Source organism: Anarhichas minor, unplaced genomic scaffold (genome assembly GCF_050575085.1).
Source record: "Anarhichas minor isolate MPS153535 unplaced genomic scaffold, ASM5057508v1 ptg000011l, whole genome shotgun sequence".
NCBI classification, from domain to species: Eukaryota; Metazoa; Chordata; class Actinopteri; order Perciformes; family Anarhichadidae; genus Anarhichas; species Anarhichas minor.
Genome location: NW_027466457.1, coordinates 11,577,674 through 11,599,432, shown reverse-complemented (window position 1 = coordinate 11,599,432; position 21,759 = coordinate 11,577,674). Strand labels below are relative to the sequence as shown.

Genomic DNA, 21,759 nt, shown 5'->3' with positions numbered 1-21,759 from the left:
TATGTTTATTTATCTCCTACACCTCATGATATTTATGTGGCGTTTAATAATAAAGTGAAATGCACTTCATTTGATATTTTCAAGATTTTTAAAAACATTTTGGGGTGGACGCCACCTGCAACGTTGTTTCCAGTCCCAGTTTTCACATTCATTTTGCTTGTATTGTCATACAAACAGACAAAAAGCAAAACTTTTGTTAGATTCAGGCATGTTGTGCAAGTCATTAAGGGCAAGGAGGCCAAACAGTCTTGAGATGTGGTTCAGAACTTTGGACTCTGCTGTGGCAACACATGTAGGACACACATGAACTGGGTAACAGAGTCCTCCAGTGGATATTATGGGTACGACATAGTGCTGGCTCAATGGCAAGATCTACTTCAAATAATGAGTGCTTTAACCTGGAATTTGACTAGTTATGAATTGACCAAAATGATGGCTCCTCTCTATTCAAGTGAGAGACAACTGCACCATATCAGGACCCCGAAATAAAAGCAGCTAAATTCAGCCATCATTATTATTAATTGCATCTATGTTTTTCCTTCTATGACAAGTCAAAATGTCTTCCATGAAAAGGGCACATTGGCTGCACCAGTGATGATGTAGGTGTCATATAAGGGGGAATACATTTGTTTATCCTCATACATTACCCTTATTTTCTCTGTAAGGAAATGTCAAGAGAGGCAAAGGATGCAGCGACAGCGCCCCCTGGAGGATGGAAGGGACTGCTTCCTTAATTAAGAAACAAAGTAAACTTCCTATAGTCATAGGGAGTAGTACTACTGTGAGCAGTTGTAGAACATCTTCTGTGGCTCAGGAGGAGCTATTACTCAATTGAACGTAGTTGAGTAACCTTGTCTTTTGCTTGCAGACTCTTTTTTTTTTAGGGACGAGCAAAAGACCCCATTGAGATGCAGTCGAGTTGTATTATGGGAAGTGTAGGATCCAAGAACTCAACAGCAACAGCAAAGGTTACATGGCCTCAATTTAAATCTGTGTTGCAACCTGACAAAACATAGAATACATACACAATTGTATTAAAAGAGTAATTTGTCTAATTCAAAGTACTTTATTTCAAAAGTTTCATTGCATTCTCAATCAAGGATACAAGTCGGCCTAAGATACAGATCTTCCTTCACCATCGAGTCCGTCCAAACCCTATATACTCAAACCCAAGTGAGAGATGTATTCACATTGATTTTTTTAAATTTTCTTCCTTTTGGTGCTCATTCCTTTTCCTTAAAACAGTGGTACATTTACCCAACAACCCAAACGTGCTCTACAAACGCTCTGGACTAGACTCTGTTAAATAAAGCCTATTACAAAGTACAGGAGATTTATTTGCACTCATTTGAAGAAAAAAAAAAAAAAAGATTAAGTTTAACTAAAAAGAATATAAATTAACTTAAAAGCCTCCTGTTGATGAAGAAGTTGTACAGTTGTATTTATAAAAGCTTCTATAGAAAATACTTGGAATGTATAGGAAGGTATTGTACAAAATGGGACCTTCAGTGTCGCTCCCTCTTACAGGTTTATAGGTGAGGTCAGTGACCGAAAAAGGGAGAACACTGTTCCTAAAGACATTTACACTGTGCTGTGCTATACAGTAATGCACTGCAGGGATTGACTGTAATCTGTAAGGCAGAAATCTGACTGATAGACTTTGCTTTATCGTGTTGGAGGGGAGTTTTGGTCCAAGCTGAGTAAAACCCTTCACAACACTATGGAATGACACTGGGAGCTAAACCCCAACTTTCCCCAGAGTCCCTCATGTTCACAAACTACGAGTCCAGATCACTTCAAGGGTCTTCCTTTGCTCCGACCTAAAGACACGTCTCCATCTCTACGTTCTCCTCATCCGGGGAGCGCGTCCTCTTCTTCTTTTGTTACGACACGCCTCTCCATGCGTTTTCCTACTTTCACACACGACATCCTGACTCCAAAGATCATTTCTTGGAAAGGAATTTCATCTTGTTTCCTGAAGAAAAGCAACAGATGTGAATCATATTAAAAAACAAATATACAAAGTGTGAGTTCAGGTGGAGCACTGAAGTTGCACTAGCATTGGCTGGTTGACAACAGCTGTCTTTTCCGCTAAATGTAACAATGTACTATAAATGTTTAAATCTTTGATCTGAGCATCTCTGACTGAATTGGCAGTTTTGAATAGAGGAATAACTGATTAATTGATTGATCGACAGTAATTCTCACCTAGACCCTTGAGGAACTTGTTGACTCCTCGTTGCTCGCTCCCCGGCAGCGAGTCCAGATACTCTTGTGCTCTCACCTCAAATAAACCTGGAAAATAAAATAAAAAGTAAAATATTTCAAGACAAACACTTTACTGGTTAAATAAATCAAAACATTCTAATAGTTTAAAAAATGTGTTAATTGGTGTGACATTTCTTCCAAGCGTTTGGGAAAACTTCCAAGTATTAGTTTACATATGCACATACAGCAGGTATTGGTGTTCAACCAGTATTTCTACTTCAACTGTTACAAGCTGTATTGTAACACTACTGCAGTTGATCAGATCTCAGTACCTCTGAGGCCCTGCCTGCGCAGCTCCCTCTCCTGGATGAAGCCGGTGAACATCTGGGTCTCCATGAACACCTCCAGGAACCTTTTCAAGCTCTTGGACGTGACCGCTTTGCGAAAGGCGTCGCGCTGAAAGGACGAGGAGGGGGGAGAAGAGGGGCTGGGCAAGGTGGGGGAGGAGATGGACTCATCCTCTCGCTCTGCTCCAGCCATGAAGAGGGAGTAGTGACCCACCATCTCCACGAAGAAACGCACAAAGGCCTCTGAAACCACCGTGCTGAGGGAGCTGGAGTCTGGGTGGAGGTACAGGAGTGAATAGAGATAAAATAGAAACGATGAAATCACAGCATCTTTACTGCCCTATTAAAAAAAGAATGACTTATACATCCAGTATCTGGAAAAAGATTGATCAATACCAATGATGCAACTATTATCTCTCCAAGGTGCTTTTAATCATACTTCTAACTCCCTACTTACTGGAACTTCACAGATACTCCCCTTATCATACTTCTAACTTTTTTACATATTGCAGACATTTTATTGAGACCAAAAGCCAAGCGCCCAAGCCAAAACATTAAAATGACATTGTTTTGCATCGTCATATATTACTGCCTCACTGTATCCTGTTGGATATGGTTTTGAAAGTGTCACAAAAATGTCAGTTCAGACAAGTAAGTCTTTAAATGTACCGTATTTTCCGCACTATAAAGCGCACCGGATTATAAGGCGCACCTTCAATGAATGGCCTATTTTAGAACTGTTTTTATATATAGGGCGCACCGGATTATAAGGCGCATAGAATAGAATAGCGTCGTAAGCGTGTCTCTTGAAAGGTGCCATTTTGGGGTCTTTATACACACAAGTGGTGTTGGACTAGGAGTAAGCACAGTACCGGTGTTTACCGCGGTGCGGCTTTGTAGTTTACCAGTCGTACTGAAACATTTTGACAGAGCGCCGTGTACAACCAGTATGGATCAACCAATTAACCAATTGATCCATATATAAGGCGCTCCGGATTACAAGGCGCACTGTCGTTTTTTGAGAAAATTAAAGGCTTTTAAGTGCGCCTTATAGTGCGGAAAATACGGTATGTAAAAATATGAAACATTTGATACCTATTGTATTTATTTTTGGTTCAAATATATAAAATCAAAATCATGTGGAACTCTGTATGTAGTTGTGTCGGCACACAACTATTACCAAATTGCGTTATGAGTCATATGACATTAGGGATCTGCTCAGGGATGAGTTATTATTATATTAAAAGCTGGAGGTTAAGTTTGGCAATACTCTAAACACCCTATAACTTTAAGAGCACTTGAACTGTACTGCAGAACATTTCTTACTCTTGATCGTTTTACAACACTGTCTTTTGTATAGTTGGTACTTCTAATAAAACATACTTTTACTGTATAAATACTGTATATCTTAACAGAGAAAATACTGTAATTCGTATGCTGAGTCACCATTGGGCAGATCTCCTTTCTCACAAGCCAGCTCCTTCCTCTTGTCCAGCACATGCTCGAGAGCTGCCTGCAGCTTGTGGGGAAGAATGGAGTCCTCATCATCCAGCTGTGGAGGAAAAGACACAGATGTGAATACAGTACACATACTGCAGTGAATTAACATGTATTCACATAACATCTGGTGGAGCCACCACATGTGGAAAAGGACTCCATGTAGCAATAGACAGATTTTTACTGTTTCACTTATGCTTTTATGTTTTTTTCTACCTGTCTTAGGAAGCGACTGTTGCCGAGGTCGACCACCAGGACCTGAGGGAAGAGCGGAGGGAGAGTGATGTCATTTCCTGGAGCTATTGTTCAGCGGAGGAAAGGCCCAGAGTCAAGGGCACCACAGTCAGTGCATCACAAACAAAAAAATAACTCATCACACCTCTTCTATGGGCAGCTCTTTGAGTCGAGGCAGAGAGCTGGAGAGGAGGCCGACTATAAAGGGGGTGGGGGTGCAGACGATATCCAACATGGAGGGCGGGAGCACGGGGATGTACGTATGCTGCCAGATGAAGGGGTAGAGCAGAGCCACTACTGCATGACAACACTGAGACAACGTGCTGCAGGAAGAGAGAAAGGAAAAGGTTCATTCTCAGTTTCACAGAAAACAGAAGATAAGCCTTCAAACAACTGCATATTACACTTTAAACTGAATATCCACTTTCAGCAGACACACTAATAATGGATTTTAATGTTATATTATTAGATTATTATTAAACAGAGACCCTTCCTGTACAGCGAGCGCCTAACTTTTTGTACTCAACAAAGAAGTAGTTACCGCTGCCTCAGTCAGTTACATTTCCAATGTTGACTTTAACAACCCCCAGAAAACAAAGGCAAACTTCTTGACGGGTACAGAAGGTCAAGAGCGTGATAGTGAAACAGAAGAGGGCTTGCTCTTTGATTCAGAGATCTATCTTAATATATCACAATGTTATTCACAGAAATAGTCAAATAGAACACAAACATCTTCCAAAAATCAAAGCATGTCTCTAAAAGCCAGTCCTTACTGTATGTCTGGGGGGAGTTTTCAAACAGTCTGAACTACAAGTCTCTACCACAAGATGGTAGTAACCAACTCTTTAAGAAAATGAGCCCCTCCTGTCCTCCATTTCTTAATTTGGAACATAATGCTAAAAGTTCACTCCTGTTGTTCCAACAAACCCCGTTGTTACCCTGAGAGGAATGTCAAAAAAGCATCTCTTAGGGGGCAGTGATGCAACACTTATAAAAACTATACAGCGGCAGCAAACACACTCATTCCACGCTGTTCCCTTAATCTCTCCCAGGTGTGCATCTGCTCTCAGTTAATTCATAAAAGAAATTGATTGACGAGGCCAACTTTCCACTCCACAGTAGAGAATGTGCAACGACTCGTGATCTGCTGATGAGCTCTGGTGAGAAATGCTTCTTGTAATTTTGAACAACAGCACATGTCCGAGAAGGGGAGATGCACAAAAGTTCTGAACCTAAATCTGAACTAAATCAGGAACAACGACTGCTTCTGCTCAGCCCACGTGGTGAACCAGCTGTACCGCAACAGTTAAAGGTTTAAAGTGGACTGTGTCGGGGTGATGACGTCACTGTGCACACATGTTAGCTCTGGAGTCATGCTCGAAAGCCTAACTCCTTCTATCTGGCACCCATGACAGTTTTCCGGAGAAGAAGTGATTGTTCCCCAGGTGACTGTATAACACAACAGCATTCCTTCCTCTCACACTCCATCAGGATCTTCTTTTCCTCAGACTGTTTGTGGGCTACTCTGTCACATCCCTCAAACTCTTTACTCTCTGTCTTCCCAGCATCAAAACACTTCCTGAAATAATCTGATCACAACAGATGAATTAAAAGGATGCATTAAAATACCGCCATGACAACCGTCCACACCCCAGGACTGTTGCAAGGGCTGGACATGTGATCTTAAGGTCGGAAAGCGGACGCAGTGCTCTGTAGCAACATGCTGCCGGAGCCAACCTGAGTTTGTCGGCGGTGAAGATGACTCTGCGCTCCAGAAGTAGAGAGGCAAACACTCGGAGAAGGAGGCGTAGACTCAAGGAGGAAAAGAGACATTCAAAGTCCACATGTTCCAGACGAGAGTCTGATGGCCTACACAGCTCTATCACCTGCAGGACAGAGAAAAAGACACATCCACATTAAGACATCAATGTGATTATATAATCTTTAAAAGCATCTGGGTTTTGAAAAACTATTGGATTTCCACAGCAAGACCGCCATCATCTCACCTCTGTCCCGGAGCCAGGTAGGAAGTTTTTGACAGTGATGGTCCTTCCTGGAGCAGGGAAGGGAGCTTCCATTATGCCTCTCATAAAAGGCTGCACCAGAGCAGGGGAGATAGCCCGCCTCTTCTCCACTTCATCCAGGATCTGCAAAACACAGAGAAACACAGTTTCATAAAGAGTTTCTCAAAGGATTCTGTAAAAAATATACAATATCATAAAATCAATATCACAATATAAAATCACATATACTAAAAGATTTGATCTGCATTGTTCACCCCTGTAAGATGTGTATTTATTGTATTATGGTTAAAGTTCCACTGAGATTACGATCTCTTCTTTCTGTAAACGGACAAATAAAATGACCTTGTTTTGAGGGGCCATCACGAATGAGTGAGGGAACTCAATGGGACTGAACATCCTTTGATGCAGTGGAGACTGTCAAAAATTGTCAAAAGTCAGTAAATGGCGAACAGCCTGAATCCATCATGTGTACCCCTCTACACACATACTGTACACATCTGATTAGCATTAAAGTTGTATGTCGCTGATCTGATACAGATGACACATACTCAGGATATCATGAGTACTTCCAATGCAGAGACGGCTTTCAATCTTCTTGCCATCGCCTCTAACATATACAGTAGTTACCCTCCTTTGTATCCGAACAAACTCCATTTTGGCAATGAAGACATGTACACTGCACAGATCTATGTACACAGGCCGACATGAATCTAAAGCCCAATACATGGAACCTTCTCCACTGCGATAACAACATCAGCTGCAGTTCACACGTGTGTCTGTACTATAGCCAGGACTGCAAGGCTCAGTGGGAAAGTAGAGCGGACAGAGGGTGGGTGGGGCTCTGTGGGCACAGAGGGCGATACGGCTCTGTACTCTTTTAGTGGCATTGGGGTTGTATGTATGCGTTTGTGTAACACATGCAATTCTGCACGAACTTTGCGCATTTGTGTTCCTGCTTGGTTTACTATATCCACCTTGGAGAAGAGGTCGAAGCAGCCCAGGCGGCTGACGATGCAGTAGACCTCAGGGAGCCTTCGGCCTTTACCACTGGGCTGTGAACAGGCAGCAAGAAAAAGACAAGCTTCAAAACAGAGTGTCACAAGACTGCTCACCCACGTACAATCACAGGATTAGACTACTGGAGCAAAGCCAAGCCTTTGTTTCACAGACACTTTGAAGACATATTTACTTTGAAACGTCTTAATCCTTTTATCAACCAAATTCAAGAAATATGCAGAAAATATGAATTCACAATTTGCAGAATAATACAACAAAAAGAAAAGGGCAAAAAGCAGCAAAGGAAAAGTGGATGAAGGATTATCTAAATTAAAATACGCTATTGACGAGGTGCAGCCTCATCTTAAGAGCATACCAGTAATCGCCGACAGTAACCAAACCGCCTGCTTCCATCCTCACCAGTCAGGACAAATGAGAACGTCTCACTGGAGATGAAAAAGAGAGAAAAAATTAAGATATTTCAGACATTCTGGAAAATATTCAAAGTCAGTGTTGTGGAAACAGAAGAATCTAGACTGGACTTTGTGTTTTGGCAAACAGGACTCACTCTGCAAATATCTACACAAATCCTCCTAAGCTCTGCCTGACAGGTACTCATTGACTGGAGGCAAAGTTCCCGACAGGCGAGAGTGTCAGCAAGTTCAAAGCAGGTGTGTGTTTGGTGGTCCCCGCCCCACCGATCGAACATTTGCCTCCAGGTAATAATTAGCCGGCATCGTCAGGACACACATCATCACTTCTCGGAACAATGCAGACGTTGAGAGGCTGAGCTAGGAGGTATTTGGTAATGCAGCCAATTTTAAACTTCATACAAAGAGAGGTGATTGTGTAAAAACAAACCAGGTGTAAGGTGCTAAATCCACCACTTCTCCCTGTAATCATTCGTCACTGTCGGTGCTTTATCGTTGAATAAAGACCAGTCATCTTTGCGACCCAGGGGGTCATTTCTATTTTGGGCTTTCAGCTTCTTCTCTAACGAGTGGTTATTAACAACGATAACAGATGAGCTATTAACACTCTGCCGGGAAATTCCTCTGTCCCTGTTTTGTTTCACTTTTTTAAACGTTTTAAGTGCCGCGGCAGCAGTCAGACTCGGACTGACCTGGGGAAGTTGTCGACGGGGGCCCAGTCTTTGGCGTCAGGAAAACAGAACTGAGGGATGACCTTTAGCTGGTCCTCGGTCTCCCGCATGAACTTAAAGCTTCTTTCAAGCTGGATGGAAAAAAAAATAGAGAACATTTTCATATTTGATGATGCCTGACGGATAACACCATTAAAGTCTAAGACCATCGTGTTTCACAGATTAGGTTGCTATACAATAAGCATGGAGCCTAGGTCAATTAGAAACAGAAAATACATCTGCACGCAAATAAATAATGAACTACAAAAAGAACCACTTAAAGTGCAAACCTTCTTTATCTTTTGTCATGACATAAACTCAATTCTAAATGTGTTTTAACCTTTTCACAATGCTGATCATAAAACTGTAGTTTCACTATTTCAGGAAAGTAAGGACTACAGCCAAAGGTAATTGAATGAGAGAATAAGATAATGGTACGTCTTGTTAACACCACACTATTGAGGAGTGTTGTCACTGGGATATTCATTTTTTTGTTGCATAAAACCTGCTGTTGCTGTTTCCATAAGTGCAAAATGTCCTGTGCTCTTCTTATAAAAGTCCATACCAGCTACTCATAAACTAGCATATAGGTTGAATTATGACCATTGGTCTGGTTGGAAAGTAGACATCTATTTAGATAATAATATTTACAATAATGTCTTCTTTCCAGCAGTGTTACTTTTTTTTAAGTACAATTTCCAGTGTCTCACTTTGGTAAAAATGTGCTTCAGTAACATCTCTACCCCTGTTTACCTTGAGGGGGAATTGCTGTGTGACTTCTGGCAGGTATGGGACTCCAGCCTTGGTTTTGTGGAGCGCAACAACGATGAAATACTCAAAGAGTTTCCTCTCCTGCAACTCCATCAGATCCCTCTCCAAAGTGCGGTACCGCCCCGTCTGCCTCAGCATGGACTGGACCGACACCAGCCGCTGGCTGTGGGCTGAGGGCCGGAGAAACACATTTCATGTAAATAGTGTCATGTATGCATATACATGACAGAGGTCAGTGTTAGGCCACCATGTAAGGCAATCTGCAGTTACATCTGTGTGTATTTTTGATGTTAGATATACAGCGGAACAATGAAAAGAAAGAAAACTGTGATCTGAATCAGTCATTGTACAAATGCTCCTATTGTGCTTATTTGTAACTAATGAAATGACAGATACAGATCTATACATACACTGCTTGGCCTCCCCGAGTATAGAGCTACTGCAAATGCATGTATTCATTTTCTGTTCTCACCTTTTAATTTCTCCTCTGTGTCACTTTCCGACTCACTGTTCTCATCCGTCACTAAATTGAAGAGAAGAAAGAGGGAAAAGGAGAAGCAGAGTGTGAGCAGAATGCAAATGACAATCACAGGAAACTGAAAGCACATGGAATTTGCTCTCATTGCTTTCATTCTTGCCGCTACGACCAGACACCACCCAGTCCTGTGAAACATGGGTCAGTCTCAACTGACCACAGAATGTAACTTTGCCCATAAAACTAAGTGGAGACATACGGTTGCTCCTTTTATGGAGACAGACCTGTAAAGTCTTTCTGGTCACACAGAGCCGTAAGAAAGGTAGCCTGATGAAATGTGTCTGCAGTGGGTAGCGTGTTGATAGTACGGATGATAAACTGGAGTTATTTGTGAAACTTTTTTGTCTAATTTCTAGTCATGACCAAATAAACATTTGACCAGAAAACCCTTCACACACTACCGTTATTTGTTATTTTAACAACAAAATTTTTCTAAACAGAAATTTTATAATAGCATCTAAAATTGAATGTGCATAATATGGGATTCATTGTTTTCATATTTATGTATTTTTAGCTTTTTAACTTATACACTAATACCCTCTTGATGTTTGCATTAGTTAGTGTGTGAGCACGTGTTAGTGTTGCAGTGATGTCTTTCATGTTCTTTGTTCTCTGCCTAACTCGTGTGACCGATAAAAGTTCCCCTCTGCATCAAACCAGACAATTCATTTGAAGATTGCTTTTTATTCAAAAAAGTGCCGTAGCACATGACAACATTGTGAAAATGTCAGCGTAAATGTCTTCGATTTGAGAAGAATTCCTGGATACAAACCAGGATCTGCACCTGGATCTGTTTTTCCACCAGAAACTAATCTCTCGTTTCTTGACCAACAGTCTAACTTTGCACCAAATGTTATTGAACTCTCTTAACAAGTGTTTGAGACATCCTGCTAACTAACAGACGAACACACACAAACAAAAACACAACCTCTTTTATAGAGGCATTTCAGACCTGGACATCATCAAAGTAAAAAAAAAAAAAGTGTAAACAAGGAGTTTTACTAAATCCACAGTTAATGTAAAAGCAAAGAGAAGGTCAAAAAGCAACTTTTGTGGCCGGCCTCACCTCTCCCTGAGCTGGACTCTGTGGACTGAGACACCCTCTTCATTCGTTTCTTCCCTCTTCGCGCCTCGAAGATGCCATTGATTTTCAGCACCATCTGCAGGAGGTAAAGGGAAAGAAATGTCCATCTCTAACTCCTTAAACAAATAAACTAAATCTGCCAGGCTCCTCACAAGATCATTTCAATACACCTTCTGGGAGGCCTTCCTCTGGGCACACTTCGCACAAGAAATATCCATCATAAAAATGTTCCCTGCCTTACTCATCCCCAGACGGCGGCATGAGTGGCCCACTCCGAACTTGCCCTGAGCAGTGCACTGGAGCATAAATCACAGACGGAGCAGCATGAGCTCCGTGAGAGGCCTCTCAGACTCCCATACCTTGGGGATTTTCCTCCTTCTGCGATTGTACGGGTCTCCAGAGAGGCAGGGGGTGTCGTCGGGGCTGCTCGGTGTGGAGGGGGGGCTGATTCGGGACGGGGAGGAGATGCCAGTGTCCCTGCCGGTCTTACGTAGCTCCAGGAGCTTTAAGCTCCGCCGTTCTGAGTTTTGTCTGAAGAAGCCTGGCTTGGCGGAGAGCTGGGGAGGGCAGATGACGAAAAACAGACACGCGGAAGGAAATTTTAGTATAACCTCTTCAAATCTACTTTGTTTTTTATCGTGATGTGTTGTCGATCAGGTACCTTAGTTGGCGTGTCGGGGACAGGAGATGAGGAGGCAGGTGAAACACATTTGCTTCCTAAAAAGCTTCTCTCCAGCTCTATATCTTCATAGGGGTTCTCCTTGGATGGAGGATCTTCAGAAGAAAAAACATTTGTTTTTACAAAACTAAGAAATCAGTGTCACCTTGAATTCACAACAGCGTCACACAAGCGGAGATAGCTTATTTGTTTTCCCCCCATATCAGTCATGTTTGTTTCTTCCAGACAATTCCTACTCCAGATGTGCAGAGAGCTACCTGGAGGCAGCAGTGTGCTTACCCAGCTCATACATTTCAACTGTGACTAGAGGCTTGCGCTGCTAATGCTAAATGTAACTCGAGCCGCCAGTCCTCCCCTGCGGATAAGGAGAGAGAAAGTTTCATTTTCCAAAACCTGTGCCTCTTTTTCTCTTTGTATCCGTCTCTCTGTATCTCTCCTCTGCTCTATCAATCCATCCACCAGATGTGACCTGTAGGAGTCGGAGGATAAAGAAGGGACGTTCAGTTCTCCGCTTCTTCTCCCTCTGAGGAAACTGAGGGATCAGCGCACTGTTTTTTGGACATTGCTGGCTGACGAGAACGTCACACTAATCCCCTCTGTGTTTGCGTGCGCTGTCAGCTGCGCACATGCGAGTTCGCATCCGCCATCAAGGCGTGCGTCTGAATACGTGTGCTGGTGACACTAACGGGCATGTGGATTATGTGTTGAGAAGCTTGTTTGCGTGTGGAGGTTGATGACAAGACTACGAGGACAACACAATTGTTCATCACTTGCTATAGCGCCGTCTCCCTGAGCTTCTTTTTGAGAGGACAGCAATATTGAGTTACTTCACCCATGGGACCCTGATGAGTGTTTGGTGAACAATGTCAGAGCGTTTTAAAGAACAATACCATTGTATGGAAGGATGAAACCATAAAGGACTCCAAAATAAGCTGCGGCATCACTCAAATATAACTTAAGTTCATTTGACTGTTGCAAGCAGGCAGCACTCATTACAACAGCAGTCTCTGGGATGAAAACCAAAGACACATTGAAGCAATTGCCAGTAATGTGCTGTGGCTCTAAGCCACTCGGATGCCCCCCCCGCTGCACTGACAATCACAGTAGCCGACCTCAGCTACAGCATGACTGCACACAACGCCACTATTGTGCGTTGTGAAATTAAACAGGCTCTAGGTGGGGTTGGCATAACCCTGCAGACAATAAGGTAGGAACGTAGGTCAAATTTCCAGGTATCATTTTTAATAAAAGAGAAGCAGCGTGGCTCTAAATTAAAACCGGAGCAGAGTAAAGACAGCTTGGCCTCTTCATCACCTCTGTTACTCAACTTTATGATGCACACTGATATGAGAAATCAAAGTAAAGGGTCATGCAGTGTATGAAGGGTATAGAAAACAGGACAACCTACCTACAGTACAGTATCTAATAATGTTTTTCAGTTTTAGCGAATACAAAGTTGATAACGTAACACTTTGAAACCATGTCGGGAACTTGATTTTTGATTTTCGTTTGTGGAAGATTCCAAAATGTATTGCTTACCTATTATATCCTCGTAGACATTCTCTTCTGATAAAGTGCGTGTAAGGCCCGGTCTGGACTGAGCGTACCAGTCCACCCTGCAGCTCTCTGTAGACGACTGGAGCAGATCCTCAAATTCATAGGACTTCCTGCTTGGACAGAGGATTACCAAACTTTAGGAGAATTGCACGCCAAATAGAAAAGAAGAAGAGGAAGGAAGGGTTTGAGAGTGTTCCTGCTGATACTTTTAAGAATGTTTGATATGCCAAGCAGGAAAACTGATGTTACCATTTACTAGTTGCCACATCTGAATGACCACATCTGTGTTTCATCACTGCCAAAGATTAAAGCCCAGTACGATGAAGAGCACACAAGCATCTGTGGATGTATGCGTTCCCACATGCATGCACATACTGCATATACGATTAAAGTAAGTTGCCAAATAACAGACATTGTAAGCTTTACAAAAGTGTGTTTAACGGCAGAGCTGTTGCATGGCACTGGGCGAAGCTATAGGTGTAACTATAAACTGGCAAATCAGTGTAGTTGTTCACGCACACAAAAATGCACACTAAGAGAAAGACAGCCTGACCAAACAAAGGGCTTGACACAGCACACTTGAGCAGAGTGAGGCCTCCACATATGGCATGGAATGTAACAGATCCAAGCCAAGCTCCAAACAAGAACTCAGACCACTGAGAAAGTGAACAATAGATGTACTCCAATGCTGCAGAGTTCTCATTATTGTTTTTCCTCACAGAGCTCCGTTTGTTTGACTGTAACCATCTGAATTTGAGTTCTACTTAGAAGACATGTTAATTGCTCTCGGCAGAATGAGTGATTCAGATTCTGGATCAGAGTGAACACTTTACAAGTACACGCATTTGTACATTTACATAACTCCTTTGTGATAGCCACAGGCTTTGCATTGCATCATTTTATTTACAGGCAATTCTTGAAAAAGCAAAGGGCCTCTTTGACCTGACTCACACCACTCTCTTCCAGGAGAGTTTTGTAAAGAGCAATGAGTTCAGTTGATGTGTACATTCCTCAGATCCAACCAATGAGCTCATTCTTTGTATTTAGAAAGAGGATGATGTCACTGGTGCTTTTGATTTACAGCAGATGGGGGTGATGTTTACCTCAGTGTTTGGTGGTGATGGTGGGGGGGGGGGGGGGATGAGCAGAGGATACACAAAGCCATCAATGGATCATTCTGATTCCACAAACAACTTTAAACAATTTTTGGGGGGAATTTAGCTTTGGGGTGACGAGAAGAAAGCTTCAGATGTGTGTCTGCCATAAGACTGATCGTCAACACTATTCATGGCTGCCCTGCCCATATGTTTTATTCCATCTTCTTATTCTCTTACCTGTTACTACTGTCCCGGGGTTTGTCAGCCCAGGTTCTCCTGCAAACTCCAGGTGGTGGGCACGTGGGTAAAGGTGGAGGAGGAATGGAGGGCAAAGGGGGCAAGTTCCTCCTTCCCTTCCCCAAACCGGGCCCCAAAGCTGGGGTAGTGGGGGGGGTGTGATGCTGGAAGGTTCTCTGAGGTTTAGGTAGAGGGTTTATGGACGGAACACCTGGCTCACTGTATACGTTCTCTGGATCCCCCTCCCTCCTCCTCCTCCGCGACCCGCCAGGCTGAACAACGTCAAAAGTCCCAAAAATGGGCTCGTTGGCTCTCTTTTCTGTTTCCTCCAGCTCCTCCTTTGAAGGAGGGCAGAAGTAATTACCTGGAAATGCCAGTGAAGGTCTGTCAGGAACCTCCTTTGTTGCCTTCTCCAGTTTCTTAACATGAGTTAAAACACTTTTCTTGTCTTGGGGTTGTTCCGTTGGCTTGGAAGGCCGAAATCCCCTCTCGAGGATAACTTCTTTGTCCTTGTTTGTTGGGCCCTCTGGAGATTTAGGCCTCGAATCCCCCAACTTTCCAACAGTCTCCTTCCCTGAGTCCTGTCTGTCCCAGCTGACAAACCTCTTGCTATCTGTCCTTTGGACCTCTGAAGCTTTTAAATCCTTTTTCCTCACTGTCTCAACTTCCTTCTGTGTCGTGCTCAGTGGACATGTCCCTGTAGAGGTCAGTGGGGCAGGCTCCTTTTTGCCCTCCCATTGTGAGATCTTATCACGGATGCTAGCGGCCTTTACTGCCGCTTGGCTCTTGTTGTTCAGCTTGCCACACAGCCCGTTCTCCATGTTGGGAGTTCGCGGGTCGCTGGTGGAGGTGGCTCTCCTGTGAGCCAGCATGGTGTCAGGAGGACCCGGGCTGAGCAGAGGGGAGAGGGGACGCTTGGTGGACACAGCGGTGTCCCTCCTGTCCCTGTCCCCTGGTGACCCGCACACCTCTTGGCGCTGAGGCACCGCAGACGACGGAGCCTCTCCAACCTTCAAGCCACAGCACTGGAGCCTAGAAGAGAGCCACACACAGAAAGGTCAACATACACACTTGACATTCTTGCTTAACCCTTGAAAGGGTTGCAAACAAACCGCAAGTGTCATACATGTACACCCAAAGCTGTCAAGTCAACTCTATATATGGAGACAAACACAAAACAACAACCCTAACCCTAACCCTTTAACAAAAACTGCAAATATTAAGCAAAAAACTCGCCAATTAAAAAATCGAATTCATACATTAAATTAAACTTCAGCAATTCAAACTTGTTTGAAAGTAGATTCATAAGATCTGAAAACCAGCATAAGATAGTTTCCCATACATAAATATTTTACAAATCCAGACTAAACAAATTTAATAATCTCTTGCGAATTAAAATTTATAATTCACAAGAACAAATATGATTTCATCATCTTAAAATAAGATATTCAAGCGTTCTTGAATTGCCTATTTTGCAGTAATACACTAAGGTTTATATGAAGATTAACATGCAATCTCAAAACGGGATTGTGGGAGGGAACAAGAGTAATCCCAAACAAAAAAAGCAAACCATGCAAAGAGTCTTCTCTTGGTAAGGGGACAGTGCTAACCACAACGGGTGCGCACTTAATTCAAACCAGATAAACAGAGGGAGAAAGTACATTGCACAGTTGTCAACTCTAATAATTTATAGAGCAATTATTTTCATAGAAATGTCAGTCGCTGCTTTCGGTGTACATCGCCAAGACTCGTGCTCCACATAGCTCTTAAAATTGGCCACGCAACGTGAGCACTTACAATTACGTCCAAATAGATCTGTGTTTTATGAGGTAAACAAGAATTCTTGTTAAAAGAGCTTAGACGTCTGTATGGTGCCTCTGTTTCAGCAGTGAGTCACTCCTTGAAGATAACTGGGTCACGACTGCTTGAACTCTGGGTTCCGGGGTCAAAGTTTACAAGCCCCACACACACACACACACACACACACACACACACACACACACACACACACACACACACACACACACACACACACACACACACACACACACACACACACACACACACACACACACACACACACACACACACACACACACACACACACACACACACACACACACACACACAGCTATTTCTCGAGAGGAGATAAAAGTATACACAGAAGAGGGGAGGAGCCAAAGTGTAGACGTGTAACTCTTCTTTTCTGCTGCCAACCCTCAAATCTTTGCTTTGGCCTGAAGACCATTCATCAAAGGATTGAATTTCCAACAAACGGAGGAAACGTGGCCTTGCTGGGTGACTTCTGATGACATTGCTGGATGTGAAAACCAATAGTCATGCAATCCAGAGGAAATCTCAGGGGGAAACTAATGAATCACGTTTCCTCCGAGGCCGTTGAAAAAAAGAAAAAAACTTTCATGTTGTACCTATGACCAATGAGGAAACCAAATAATGATCTTTTAAATTGCTCTTTATTAGTTTGGCCCTTCTCTCCCTTATTTTCTCCTTTTGTTTTCCTCAGTCGAAAAAACCTGTTTTTATAAAGCGCGAAGCAACAGAGGGGGAAAAACTAGGTCAGATAGAAGAGCCAAGTAAAGGAGAACAGGAGTAGGTAGGGGGGGGTCGAGAGGATAATTAATAGTGCATTTACCCAAACTGAAAAAAGTGTGATTGTGTTTGTGAAAAGAGAGTTTTGCTAAGGATGGGTGGGGCCTGGAGATGAGGGTCATTGAGGGCAGAAGGATGGAGAAGGGGTACAAGGGCACAAAAGCATCTCTAACCAGCTGAGCTAACACAAGATCAGCAGATAAGAGAAAGGGTTTGAAATGGGCAGGACAAAATAAAAGAGAAACAAAACTAACCTTGTTTGATTTTATTCCTGCATTTCAACTTTTAACAAATGTACTGAGCTTTTGAGCAATGGTAGCTACAGAAACATGGCAGACCCTAAAAACAGCGGTTAAACCTTCCACTAGACCAGTGGTTCCCAAACTTTTTCTGTCAAGACCCCCTTTGATGATATAGGAACATTGGACGACCCCCCCCCCCCCCCCCCCCCCCGCAACCCGACCCCAAATTTTTCTTGGTTTTTAATGAATTGCATTATAATGCATGAACTGTATAAAATATTTTTATTTCTTTCTAAAATAAGTACATATCACTTCACAGTTTATTCTTCAGTTTGTTTAACTGGGAAAAAAAATAGCAATAATAAAATATATATAAAATAAAAAATATATAAAATAATTTGTAAATACAATTAACTTAATTTCAAACAAAGTGCAAACAACATATACTGTATTTCCTCACATTGAACAGCAGGTTTTCTCAAACAATAAAATAACACAATTATGAACAAGGTGTGCAGGTCTACATGGACCATATTATTTTGTGATCATATTCCTATGTATATTCCTATTCATATATATCAATCAGTGACTGGTGTGGGCTTGCTTTGCTTTACAGATTTTGTCAAAGCGGGGTTGCTGGTTGGAGATAGCTACTCTCAGTTCATTCTCAATGTTCAACTTTGATCTGTATTTGGTCTTCATTGCAGCAACTGCAGAAAACCCTGTTTCACATAAATAGGATGTGGCAAAAGGCAACAGTATGCCCATAGCTCTTTGGCCTAGTAGTGGGTAGTCTTTCTCCACTCCAATCCAAAACACAGCCAGTGAATTGGATGTGAACTGTAGTCTCCTTGTTGAGTCAGATGTCATGTCAATGTACTGCTCTTCCTCTGTGGTACTGAGGTACCTTAGTTTGAGGCGTTGTCGAGGTGGTCGCGTCGCCTGTTGCGGCTGTAACAGAAGTTCCATCGGATTTGCGCTTTAGACCAGTCACAAATCTGTCCATCTTTGTACATACTTCCTTCTCTTATCTTTATCTTTCTCTGTCGCTCCGTATCTTTCTCGCTCTGTGTCGCTGTGTGTCTCTCTCTCGTTCGCGCTCCCTCACTCTCTCTCTCCCTCGCTCGTTCGCGCTCTCTCGCTCGGGCGCGCGCTCGCTCTCTCGCTCGGGCGCGCGCTCGCTCTCTCGCTCTCGCTGGTTTTGCCACAGTCGGTCTGTGACATGAGCCGCTCTGGTGGCGTGGTTGGAACACAGTGCATGTCACGTCGGTTATTTTATATTGTTTTACCGGTGTATGTGTGCGTCTGTGTGTGTGGGTTGGTGATGAAGCCGCGACCCCCCTGTAGTACCACCGCGCCCCCCCTAGGGGTCGCGACCCCCACTTTGGGAACCACTGCACTAGACAACCCCTGTTATTGGCACAAACCAAGATCCCTTCATTACAATCTAAATGGCACTAATGAATATTGCAAGGATGACAGAAGGGACTATAGAGAATGGTCATAGAGGCATTAGACAGTGGCAGCAGGGGGGCAGTAACAGTATCTAGATGCCAGATGGCCAACTCTGCCCTGCTCTCTAGCCCTCTGCTATTGTTCTACTGCTGACCCTAATGGAAAGGGGTGTGTCCAGCTGGCTTAAGAGCAGTACAGAACTATATGATGGTTATGGGAAAGTGGAGTTTAGGCCCAAGCAACATGCGGTGGAGAATGTGCGGAGGCATAAGATGACAGAGTAAAGTGAACCAGTGAACTGGCTCACATCCTGCAGCACATGCAGGATCTGTTAGTTTCAGAAGTGTTTTCCCCAACTGAAAGTTGAAGGATCTTCAGATCAAACCTTCATGTCTGACAAAGCATGTTTGACAGCTTGGTTAGGTCACATGGCACTCAGATGGCAAATCAGTTCTGGCATATTTTAAAAGGTTTTTAGTGCAATTTAGGAATGCATGAAGACACTTGTTTTCACTGACTTTATTTATTTATTTTTATTTATATATATATATATATATATATATATATATATATTAAGTAAAGGTTGATAAAAGTGTTAACTTTCCTTTCAGTGTTTTGCAGCCGACCATCCTTCTGGCAAAAGACTAAGCAGCTGCATCACACCTCCCTAAGTAGATTAGCCTGGACAATTGGACTGTACCATTCTACAACAGCAAGAGGGGTGTTGTCAGGAGCCTTTACATCTGCACCACAGCGGTGGAATGTCTTCACACCCCTGCAATTAATTATGGACTGGCCAGCATAGTATATATCATGCAGTTAGGAGATAGAGAGGCAGTGTCCCTGGTTCAGAAGAGCACTCACTATGTTGTTTTAAACTAATTTCTGTTTAATTATGTTGTACTTAGACTTTAGTGCAGTTAAGTTTATATAGTTATTCTGATTTGTCAGCTTGGCTTGATTTTGTTACCCATCCTAATTATTGTAAATATTTTCTCACTTTATCTGCTCTCCCAGCTTTATGTGTACCCTGGTCCCTCACACACAATAAGAAACAGTATCAATAAGGAAGAATAAGCTAATATGACAATGACAGACTGATGTTTTAAAAAAGCCAAACAATAAATGGTTGCTATAAAGGAGACTGACAATAAAATGTAAAAAAATGACCATATATTTGCTGTAGCACTGATATGTTGGACACTAATTATTACTACTAAACACTAAATCAGAAAAAAGATAGTTTTTTGAGGTACCTACCCGTTGACTGATTGGTAGATACAGTTGTCAGAGTTTGTACAGAGCAGCAGGGCCCTCCCACCGGTCATGGTGCTAGCAGCTGGCATCCTGCACAGTCACACAAAGACAGACGCAGTCAGTTAGCACGATATATTTGTATAATGAGGTGAGTGCATTGCGTGGATGGTAAAAGTTTGTTGAAACGCATGTGGATGCAAAGCAGGCCTAAATTTCAGTTTATAGGTCAGGAAGTTGCAAAGAAAAACACTCAAGTCAAACTGTTGCAGCGCATAAATTTAGACAGTTGAAAATATTCCAGCTTGTGTTTTTTTACTAAATAAATATGGAGATGATATATAAAAATAGGCGGACATACAGACTGACAAATGAGAGTTAGGTCAAAAGAAGAGCTGCTTACCCAGGACTCCCTTAGGGGGGGGGGGGGGGGGACGACAACAATTCTAACTCTACTGTGTGAATGTAAACTACCAAATATCTCAAACGTCTCATTTCTGTGGTGAGCAAAACTAAACTTCTGAACCAAGCAGCAGCAAAGCAGACCTCGCAGGTTTGACGCCATCCCCGCAAAACTGGCAAAACCCCACTTGATTAGTAATTGGAGGACACAGCTGAAAACAACCTATGTGGCATTATGGAAAACTTATGAAATATACTAAAACTCCACATTGTAATATAATTAAGCTACATTAGGAAAACATAGCTGAAAGCTGGAAGCCAGACAAGGGCACTGAGTTCCACTTTTTAAGGTTATCCCTCAATGTGTGGTCTTTTCCGGAACAGATTTCTGGAGTATTTTCAAGACAAGAACTGCGCATACATTCTGTTTTTGCACTTTAAGTCCTCTCCGCAAACTCTCCTGACATTCCAGAAAATAGCTTCCTTAATGTGGTGGTGTGTCGTCCAGCGCTTCACGTTTCTTTCTGCTCTTTATTACGGACAAGTAGAGCCAAGGCGACTGTGAGGGGGAGAAATTATTACTTGGTGCATTTCTCAATGTACAATGAAACCAGATCCACTTGGAGCCATAGCAAGACCATCCGTATGTAACATCGAAATTAGAGCCGCTGGTGCACAGCACTCATGAGTTGGCCTATAAATGGTTGTGGAGGGTTGGCAAGGAGCTAAAGGGCCTAGCCCCTGGCGCAGATGTGGTTAACATAGAAGAGGGGGAAAGGTCAGGGCTAACTCCGGTTGGCAGGTATTCACACATTTGTTCTTAAGTAAATTCACCGAGACACTAATACATGCTTTGCCCACCCGGCTGCATACTCAAACGAAAAACCTCATATAAAAACACACCTACAGAGATCTCCACATTCTGCCAAAAACTTCATACTCCAGACCAAATTATGGATGTGTGTGCATGTGTGACTTCAACCAGATGTGCTGGGATACTTTAGGGTATCCGTAGGCCGTTAAACATTTCCTGTGCACAGCCTGGACCAAATCCCCCCCACTCCGATCTTCTCCCAGTAAACCTGCATTATCTAACCGCGACACTTCTCTCCATTGCCCGCTGACTATGTCGAGAATGTGACCCTTGTTCAGCCGAATTCCACAAATCGTTGTTCCAACTGGCAGTCAGAAAAAGAGCCACAATTTCAGTGGATTACGTAAAAAAGAGAAAATTGCAGCCAAATAGCTGAACTCTTCCCTGAGTTAACAACATAATTGGCCCTCTGGGTCCAGTGTTTTGGAATTACACTGGGATTTTCCTTTTCTCTCTTCCAGAATGAAAGAACAAATGGACACTACACAAAATGTTGCGGTCTCGTCTGGTAAGAA

The 21,759-nt window shown here is 42.8% G+C and overlaps 1 protein-coding gene across 1 annotated transcript in view; it reads right to left on the bottom strand.

The window, feature by feature from the left end:
- Window positions 1-1,046: 1,046 nt before the first annotated feature.
- Window positions 1,047-21,759, bottom strand: part of LOC142947688 (DENN domain-containing protein 2A) — a 34,889-nt gene continuing 14,176 nt past the window's right edge. The window contains exons 2-20 of the mRNA XM_076089442.1: window positions 19,975-20,061; window positions 14,408-15,439; window positions 13,056-13,183; window positions 11,499-11,611; window positions 11,197-11,394; window positions 10,820-10,913; window positions 9,691-9,741; window positions 9,201-9,388; window positions 8,430-8,539; window positions 7,683-7,752; window positions 7,285-7,362; window positions 6,293-6,433; window positions 6,024-6,172; window positions 4,432-4,609; window positions 4,269-4,310; window positions 4,002-4,107; window positions 2,541-2,828; window positions 2,209-2,295; window positions 1,047-1,975 (exon numbers count right to left, since the gene is read on the bottom strand). Coding sequence (XP_075945557.1) covers window positions 1,944-1,975; window positions 2,209-2,295; window positions 2,541-2,828; window positions 4,002-4,107; window positions 4,269-4,310; window positions 4,432-4,609; window positions 6,024-6,172; window positions 6,293-6,433; window positions 7,285-7,362; window positions 7,683-7,752; window positions 8,430-8,539; window positions 9,201-9,388; window positions 9,691-9,741; window positions 10,820-10,913; window positions 11,197-11,394; window positions 11,499-11,611; window positions 13,056-13,183; window positions 14,408-15,439; window positions 19,975-20,060 — 3,171 coding nt within the window. The 5' untranslated portion in view covers window position 20,061 and the 3' untranslated portion in view covers window positions 1,047-1,943. The remainder of the gene's footprint in view (window positions 1,976-2,208; window positions 2,296-2,540; window positions 2,829-4,001; window positions 4,108-4,268; window positions 4,311-4,431; window positions 4,610-6,023; window positions 6,173-6,292; window positions 6,434-7,284; window positions 7,363-7,682; window positions 7,753-8,429; window positions 8,540-9,200; window positions 9,389-9,690; window positions 9,742-10,819; window positions 10,914-11,196; window positions 11,395-11,498; window positions 11,612-13,055; window positions 13,184-14,407; window positions 15,440-19,974; window positions 20,062-21,759) is intronic.